This window comes from Misgurnus anguillicaudatus, chromosome 8, assembly GCF_027580225.2.
Source record: "Misgurnus anguillicaudatus chromosome 8, ASM2758022v2, whole genome shotgun sequence".
NCBI classification, from domain to species: domain Eukaryota; kingdom Metazoa; phylum Chordata; class Actinopteri; order Cypriniformes; family Cobitidae; genus Misgurnus; species Misgurnus anguillicaudatus.
In genome coordinates, this window is record NC_073344.2 from 16,837,507 (window position 1) to 16,846,320 (window position 8,814).

Genomic DNA, 8,814 nt, shown 5'->3' on the forward strand with positions numbered 1-8,814 from the left:
TAGGAATTAATACGAATGAGCTGCCACGTAACATTTTTAAAACTGACATGAGATAGTACATTGCTACCTCATGGTAATAATTACGTATTTTACAACGCCACTAAACATAATTTGTGCGATAGCAAATTGTACTAAAACATACAAACGAGACTGTAGGAATTAATACGAATGAGCTGCCACGTAACATTTTTAAAACTGACATGAGATAGTACACCGCAATCTCATGGTAATTAGTACGTATTTTTACGACGCCACTAAACATAATTTGTGCGATAGCAAATTGTACTAAAACATACAAACGAGACTGTATGAATTAATACGAATGAGCTGCCACGTAACATTTTTAAAACTGACATGAGATAGTACACCGCTACTTCATGGTAATAACTACGTATTTTACAACGCCACTAAACATAATTTGTGCGATAGCAAATTGTACTAAAACATACAAACGAGTCTGTACGAATTAATACGAATGAGCTGCCACGTAAAATAGTTTAAAACTGACATGAGATATTACCATAAGATAGCTTTGTACTTCGTATGTATTTTACGACGCCACTAAACATAATTTGGGCGATAGCAAATTGTACTAAAACATACAAACGAAACTGCAAATTAATACGAATGAGCTGCCACGTAAAATAGTTTAAAACTGAGATATTACCATGAGATAGCGTTGTACTTCGTACGTATTTTACGATGGCGCTAAACATAATTTGGCTGACGTTGAGGTTAGGGGTGGGTTTTTGTTATTGTTTTTATGATAATCATATGTTTTTGTACGATCCACTTCATGCAAATTCATACGAATAAGCCAACTCATAAAAAACATACAAATTCTTGAGATCTGGCTGGATAGTACTTGCAATATTAGCTTTAATGTTACTAAAACCGCAAGATATAACAAAATTATTTGAATATCGCAATTGTGCATGTCACAATTTGCATATCACAGGTTAGCTTGCAATAAGTGAATGATTTAACTACCTCAAAGGTTATGTATAGTCAAAGTTTTAGGTTGATGCTGACAGAGAGACTGGCATTGTATAATGTTCAGTATTTGAACAAGTTAGCATATATCGCATTTTTCTTCAATACCGTGCAGCCCTAAATGGTACACTTAATAAACCATAAGACCTAACGTATACATATTAAGAATTAGGTAAAATGAGAATATATAATATACAATATATACTGCCTTCTCTGCAGTTAGTAGATTTAAGTAAGATTTATAATTACTTGTGTGAACACAAAAAGCAATTAGAGCTTCACTGCTTTATGAAAGAAAGACGACTGCTCAATTACTCGCTGGCTGTCTATCAAACAGGACACGCTGAAATGAGGCCGATGAGATGTCAAGCAGAGGATCTCGTGGCCATTAGGTATAATTAAAAGTGCTAATTGTCAGCTCATTAAAGACGTGTCGGGACTACAGCACATCGGTCAGACACAATCAAGACGCTGTTTCTGCTCCTTCATCCTGAATGAAACATTGATAAGCGTGGCACGAAAGGAGCAGCAAGTGTAATGACAGTAAAAATGCATTGCAGTACAAAAGAAAAGAGATTGAAGCAGTGAGATGGATCTTTGAAGGACAAAGTTTAAATGAGAGTTTAATGCACTATTAAAGAGTAGGGATGCAAAGGGGCGGAAAGTTCCTGTAAATTTCCAGAAACTTTCCATGGGAACCTAATCTGAATTAAATCTTGTTGTTTTCCTGTTTATTCCTATATATTCCTATGAATTCCCATATATTCCCATAGACAGCCTTGAATATTTCTGGAATTTTGCAACCCGAATGAAGAGAGATTTTTTAAGTTATCTTAACCCAAGTATTTAACCTGTGCTTATGTTTGGCCCAACTCGGCAATATATAACTTTCTGACATGGCAGGAACGTTAAACATTACAAAGAATTTATGTTAAAATTACAATAATTGCCTCGACTGTAGTCTTTCCAGTTATGTGAATGATTTATAATTACTTGTGTAAACACCGTAAGCAATTACAGGTTCTTTATGACAGACTCCTGCTAAATTATTCACTGGCTGTCGATCAAAGAGGAGATGTTGAATCACGGCCAATGAGATGTCAAGCACAGGATCCTTCAATTCAAGCAAGTAGCTTATAAATGTCATGCGTAAATCTACATTCTCCGAAAATGATTTGACAGTCCAACTGTTGTGGAAATTGTAAAATCACAGGGTTTATAAATAAACATAACTGTTTTTACACAAGTAATTATAAATCATTCACATAAACATAACAGGGCCATCAGTTTATTTTTCTAAGCAAATACAAGTCGTATGATTTTCTATTAATTCAGAAGTTCCTAATCATACAGAGGCTTGTATCTTAGCTATACATTTTCTTGCTTATTATACTCTATTTAATTCAAATATATGCGACAGCCCATGTGAAAACCCAGCTAAAGTAATTTACTGTTTTCTATATAAAACTGTTTTGTATATAAAATCATGATGTAAAGAACATTCTGTGAAAATACAACCTTAATACCTTTATCAATATACTGACTTATATTGAGTAAGGTCATGTAAAAGATTGAAATCTATGTGAAAATCAATAACTAAAATGTATCTGTGTTTGCTTCTAATCTCATAATTAGGTAATGAGACTTTAGTCTGGATTTTACAGTCGGGGTCATATAATATACAGACAATATAAAAAAGTATTGGGGTGGTTTTCCGGAAAGGGCTTATCCTAGTCCAGACTTAAATGCATGTTTGAGCTACTTTACTTTAAAAACACCTTGTGCTGACATATCTTAACATACACTCACCTAAAGGATTATAAGGAACACCATACTAATACTGTGTTTGACCCCCTTTCACCTTCAGAACTGCCTTAATTGTATGTGGCATTGATTCAACAAGGTGCTGAAAGCATTCTTTAGAAATGTTGGCCCATATTGATAGGATAGCATATTGCAGTTGATGGAGATTTGTGGGATACACATCCAGGGCACAAAGCTCCCGTTCCACCACATCCCAAAGATGCTCTATTGGGTTGAGATCTGGTGACTGTGGGGGCCATTTTAGTACAGTGAACTCATTGTCATGTTCGAGCTTTGTGACATGGTGCATTATCCTGCTGGAAGTAGCCATCAGAGGATGTGTACATGGTGGTCATAAAGAGATGGACGTGGTCAGAAACAATGCTCAGGTAGGCCGTGGCATTTAAACAATGCCCAATTGGCACTAAGGGGCCTAAAGTGTGCCTATAAAACATCCCCCACACCATTACACCACCACCACCAGCCTGCACAGTGGTAACAAGGCATGATAGATCCATGTTCTCATTCTGATTACGCCAAATTCTGACTCTGCCATCTGAATGTCTCAACAAAAATCGAGACTCATCAGACCAGGCAACATTTTTCCAGTCTTAAACTGTCCAATTTTGGTGAGCTCGTGGAAATTGTAGCCTCTTTTTCCTATTTGTAGTAGAGATGAGTGGTACCCAGTGGGGTCTTCTGCTGTTGTAGCCCATACGCTAGGGCTGGGCGGTATGACGGTATATTCCGTTACCGCGGAATAAAATGTCAGACGTAACAGATTTTTCTATTCCGTGGAATGCAAATAAGTGGGCGTGGCTAACTCTGCCCACACGCATGTTAGACTGAGTGTGACAGAGAAACATGTAAAATAATTCACTAATAAAAAATGAACGAGTTATTTGTGTAATTTTATAATAACTGCCAGTGAATCCACCGAGGGTCTCGCATCGAGACTCTCTCTCTCTCTCTCCCTCTCCCTCGATCTGTGCTCATACAGCCGGCCGGTCTCTCGCGTACAGAGGTCTGTCTCTAGGCATGCGCAAGGAGCTGCGACGCCAAATAAAGGGTTCTTCTCGAACATGATGCTAATAGTTGGAAAGTTTTCTTAACTTTGAGCAAGCTAAGACAAAACTCTATATCAGTGATATGAACTTTATATCAGTGACACGTGCGCTGCTGGAGCCATGTAGTTTGACGCGCCGTTTGCTTATACAAACATTGATCGGAAATACGAGAAAGAGACGCAAATGTTAAGGTGTCAAAACCTTAAAACAGACTTCATGATCATCACATCATATCATAGCACCTGTCATATTTATAATATCTAGAGCAGGGCTATTCAAATCTTACCCTGGAGGGGTGGAGCACTGCAGATTTTAGCTCCAACCCTGATCAAACACACCTAAGCAAGCTAATCAAGGTCTTCATGATCACTAGACAATCACAGGTGGGTAAGTTTGATTAGGGTTGGAGCTAAACTATGCAGTGCTCCGGCCCTCCAGGGTAAGATTTGAATAGCCCTGATCAAGAGCTTTGTCTCTCATATAGGGTATTCATCCTGTCTGTAGGTTTTTGCATATATTTATACATATTGCCTATTTTTAATGTAATGTATGCATAAATACAAAATACATTGAAGGCATACTATAGCTTCAATAGTCTATAAAGTTAATAACTCAATTATAAACAAGATTCTGTCTTATCAAGACTTAATCTGTTGTTATCTTCTGGGCATTTTCACTTTAACATTATTAACTTTAAATGGCTCATAATTTTAAACGGCGGTGAGCATTTAGTTAAAAGCTAGAGTGATTGGGACATTTCTGTACATTTTTATAATAAAAAACTATTTAAACTGATAAACATTTATACCGTGAAATATACCGTTCAGTGAAAATATACCGTCCCGTGCACAGGACTGCTGCATACTGGATGTTTTTCCCTTTTCGCACCATTCTTTGTAAACCCTAGAAATGGTTGTGCGTGTAAATCCCAATAACAGAGCAGATTGTGAAATACTCAGACTGGCCCGTCTAGCACCAACCACCATGCCACGCTAAAAATTGCTTAAATCACTTTTCTTTCCCATTCTGACATTCAGTTTGCCATTCAGGAGATTGACTTGACTAGGACCACACCCCTAAATGCATTGAAGCAACTGCCATGTGATTGGTTGATTAGATAATTGCATTAATGAGAAATTGAACAGGTGTTCCTAATAATCCTTTAGGTGAATGTATATCAGTGCCATTGTTTTGTCTCAAGATGCAAAAAATATTGTTTTTTGTAAGGTTTGTTTGTTAAAATGACTTAAATGTCCTAATATAACTAAAGCCTATTCCTGGATCAATCTAAACCCTGTCCAGAAATGTCCTGGGTCCCATGACACTATCCATCCTAAAACGTATTTGAAATTGCAATTAATATGTCTCAAATGAAACACTAAAAAATTCCTTGTTGCACTTAAGTTTAATAAATTTGAATTAATTAATAACTTAAGTTTTTGTATAAATCATACATGTGTGTGTACTGTGTATAATAAATATGTATATATAATACACAAACGTACATGTATAATTTAAATATATATATAAAAATTTATATACACATATTCCTAAATATACACACATGAATGTGTGTTTATTTATATATTTATCTAAATTTATAGCAACTTCTCAATATTCAAGAAAGTTTAAATTAGTTAAATGAATTAATTAAAAAAAATTAACTTTTTTTTTAAATGATTAATTTCTTTTTAAATGTCCTAACTTAACTAAGGCCAAACCACATAAGTGTATATTAAGCCTAATAACCAGGATGATTGTTTTTCTTTTGTTAAGCACCAAAATGCAAAGTGTTTGGGACTTGCAGTGTCCTGCACTATTAACTTTTTTATTGCATCTTTGTCTATTTAATGAAAGTGACTGAGGTTATCCTAAAATTGAGCTTTACATTCAGCCTAACATATAGCCATACAGAAGAGAGGGAGGTTTTTTTATAAAACCCTAGGGCAAATAATTGATGAGAGAATTTTTATTTGTAGGTGAACGGTACTTTTAAGGCAATTTTGCTGCATCTGCTAAAGCTTGTTAAAAAACTAAGCAGAAGTAGTTTTTTTAATAGTGGCAACCTGCAGCACAAGCTATAACAGGGAGGTGTCATTACCTTTATCGATATCAAACGAAGCTCGCTCCCGGCCATCTTCTACTATTTTCCCAGGAAGCGTCAACCTACGAGGTAGATAATCATAAACATTTACAAATAGTAGTAAAAATAAAAACAGATCTGAAGACATAATCTGATTCTCCATATTGCCAATACATGCAACACATTTGCATGTATAGTCTATGCAGTATGAATCTATTCTATTGTGTTAAATTTAACCGATGATGAGTACTGCACAATACAGCCAAAATCTGCATAAACATCTAATTTATAAAAAAATTGTTAACATATATTTGGCATGGCAATTATGATAATTTGCAGGTCACACACCTGAGAAAGTAGGGCTTGGCATAAAACTTGAAGTCCTCTCCCTGGATGTAGATATCAAACTCAGATGTTCTTGTGTAGGGCACACGGATTATCAGAATGAGAAAATCTGAATCCTGACTCAGTTCGAATGCAGGAGTTATCATGATTCAGATGCCTATACACCGGGAAATAGTACAGTAAGATGTCAGTTAAAACCGTATTAACCAGATACTGTATTTCAAACAAGCTAGCAAAAAATAAAGTTTGCCTTTGTTTCTTAAGGCAGTTATTAGTTGTAATGTTTGCCAGTAAAGTTATATAGGAGAGAGTAAGAAAGCATTTATAACGAAATGTTAAAATGTGTACGGTAGGTCCAAGTGGGCCATTTCAGCATCTATGGCTATACAGTGGCAAGAAAAGTATGTGAACCTTTTGGAATTTTATGGTTTTCTGAATAAATTTGTCATAAAATGTGAGCTGATCTTCATCCAAGTCAAGGGTATTGAAAAACATAACGTGTCTAAAAATAATTACACAAAAATTCTGATATTTCATGTCTTTATTGAACACACTCATTTAACATTTAAAATGGCAGTGGAAAAAGTAAGTGAACCGTGTAAAATAATAACTGGTTGACCCCCTTGGCAGCAAAAACCTCAACCAGGCGCTTCCTGTAGCTGTGGATCAGACCTGCACATCGTTGAGGAGGAATTTTAGCCCAATCTTCTGAAAAACTGCTTTTGTTCTGTCATATTTTTTAGACGTCTCATGTGTTTGGCCATCTTTAAGCCAATCCATAGCATCTCTAATGGGTTGAGGTCTGGAGCGACTTGGCCCCTCCAAAAGACAGATTTTGTTTTTCTGAAGCCATTCTGTTGTGGACTTCCTCCAGTGTTTTGGGTCGTTGTCCTGTTGCATCACCCACCTTATACACTTTTTCAGCTGACGTACTTTTTCCACAAGCACTATGAGGTGTATTTTTTGGTTGTTCTCAATATAGACATGAAACCCAGCTAACAATTTTTGTCCTCAAAACGTTCCCCGAACGTTAGTTTTTGGTTCCATAACATTATTTACCAAGGTCTGTTTTTGGTTAGCCAGGAAAGTTTTCTTTACAGAAAATAGAATGTTATGTTTAAGTTAGTTTAACGTTCCCCTAACGTTAGAATAACGTTATTCTAACGTTAGGGAAACGTTAAACGGCTAACCAAATACAAACTTGGAAAATAACATTCTGGAAACCAAAGCTAGGTGAACGGTTTGAGAACCAAAATTAATTAAACTAAGGTCTAGTTCTCGCTTAAACTAATACATATTAAAGTATGCTGCAGTATTTATTACAGTTTATCAATTCACTATACATAATACTAGAGAATACTCATACTGACGTATACAATAACAAAGTGCAGTAATTAATTACTATAATATACTACAGTATACTGCAATTTACTAAAGTTTACTATAGCAAATACTATAATTTAAAATAAAAAATCATAATGTGAGTCTCCGCATATAATTGTAATCTTACTATAACATATGAATAAACTACCTGACCCAAGACCATCACAAAATACAAAACCTAACATTATTTAGACTAAATTACTATTTGTTTAAGCATTAATAACCTAGTACTATAATATGAATCATATGACTTGAAACGGATTAGAAATCTAATCATCCAGATCCTTTTTTTTACATTCAGTCAAAAAATCTGAGAAACTGAGAAGCTTACGTCGCCATCCTGTGGCTGCTCATATTGCACTCAATGACAACACGCTTGGCAAATAGTAAATTTAAAACGTACATGTGCTCAGTATCAAAAAGAAAACGGTCAACACAATACTATTTTTCAACAAAAACGGTTATTTATGCTGCTATTTACCAGTCACACCACAATCTGTATGCACATATTGAATGCAGAATAAATATCGATGCCGAATGTCCTCAAAGTCTCCATAGAGACTAGATACACCACGTGCACATAATAAACACACGTGAGAGTTTATTCTCCATAACGTTACACATCAAAAGCTGTCAAAAGAGTGTCTATGTTGTGTCTATGTTATGTGTATGCAATATTTATGTTTAACTTACATAAAGCAGCACGAGCTGTGTTTATGACCGGTCTATTTTAAACTATGTAGCACTGTTGTATAAGACAATAGCCAATACATACTCAATTTGTAAAACAAAACTGTTTACCTTCACGTGTCTCCTGTAAAAATCACACTAGAAACACAAACAGCGTATTTTAAGTGTAACACATGGTCTGCTTCCTGCTTTCTTTACGGCTCGCGTTTTTACCGTAATACTCCAAATAATCAGGGCCAACAATCCTCATTTACACTAAACTGCTAGACTATAAAATGACTGTGTGTGTGAGGAAAATATCATGCAAGCAAACAAATAACAATACAGTATGTGACAGTAGCAGCTGGAAATGAAATCATATATTAACTGTAAAAAGTTACAATAAGGCTACAAAGCACTTTATTATTTTATTATTTACTACAGTAAACTGCATACTGTAATATTATTAAC

General features: G+C 35.3%; 1 protein-coding gene across 1 annotated transcript in view; it reads right to left on the reverse strand.

Annotated features, from left to right (window-relative positions):
• shq1 (SHQ1, H/ACA ribonucleoprotein assembly factor) overlaps positions 1-8,590 on the reverse strand; it is a 60,362-nt gene extending 51,772 nt beyond the window's left edge. Inside the window, exons 1-3 of the mRNA XM_055213644.2 lie at positions 8,476-8,590; positions 6,295-6,448; positions 5,965-6,029 (exon numbers count right to left, since the gene is read on the reverse strand). Of these exons, the coding sequence (XP_055069619.2) occupies positions 5,965-6,029; positions 6,295-6,437 (208 nt within the window). The 5' untranslated portion in view covers positions 6,438-6,448; positions 8,476-8,590. The remainder of the gene's footprint in view (positions 1-5,964; positions 6,030-6,294; positions 6,449-8,475) is intronic.
• Between the last annotated feature and the right edge of the window lie 224 nt (positions 8,591-8,814).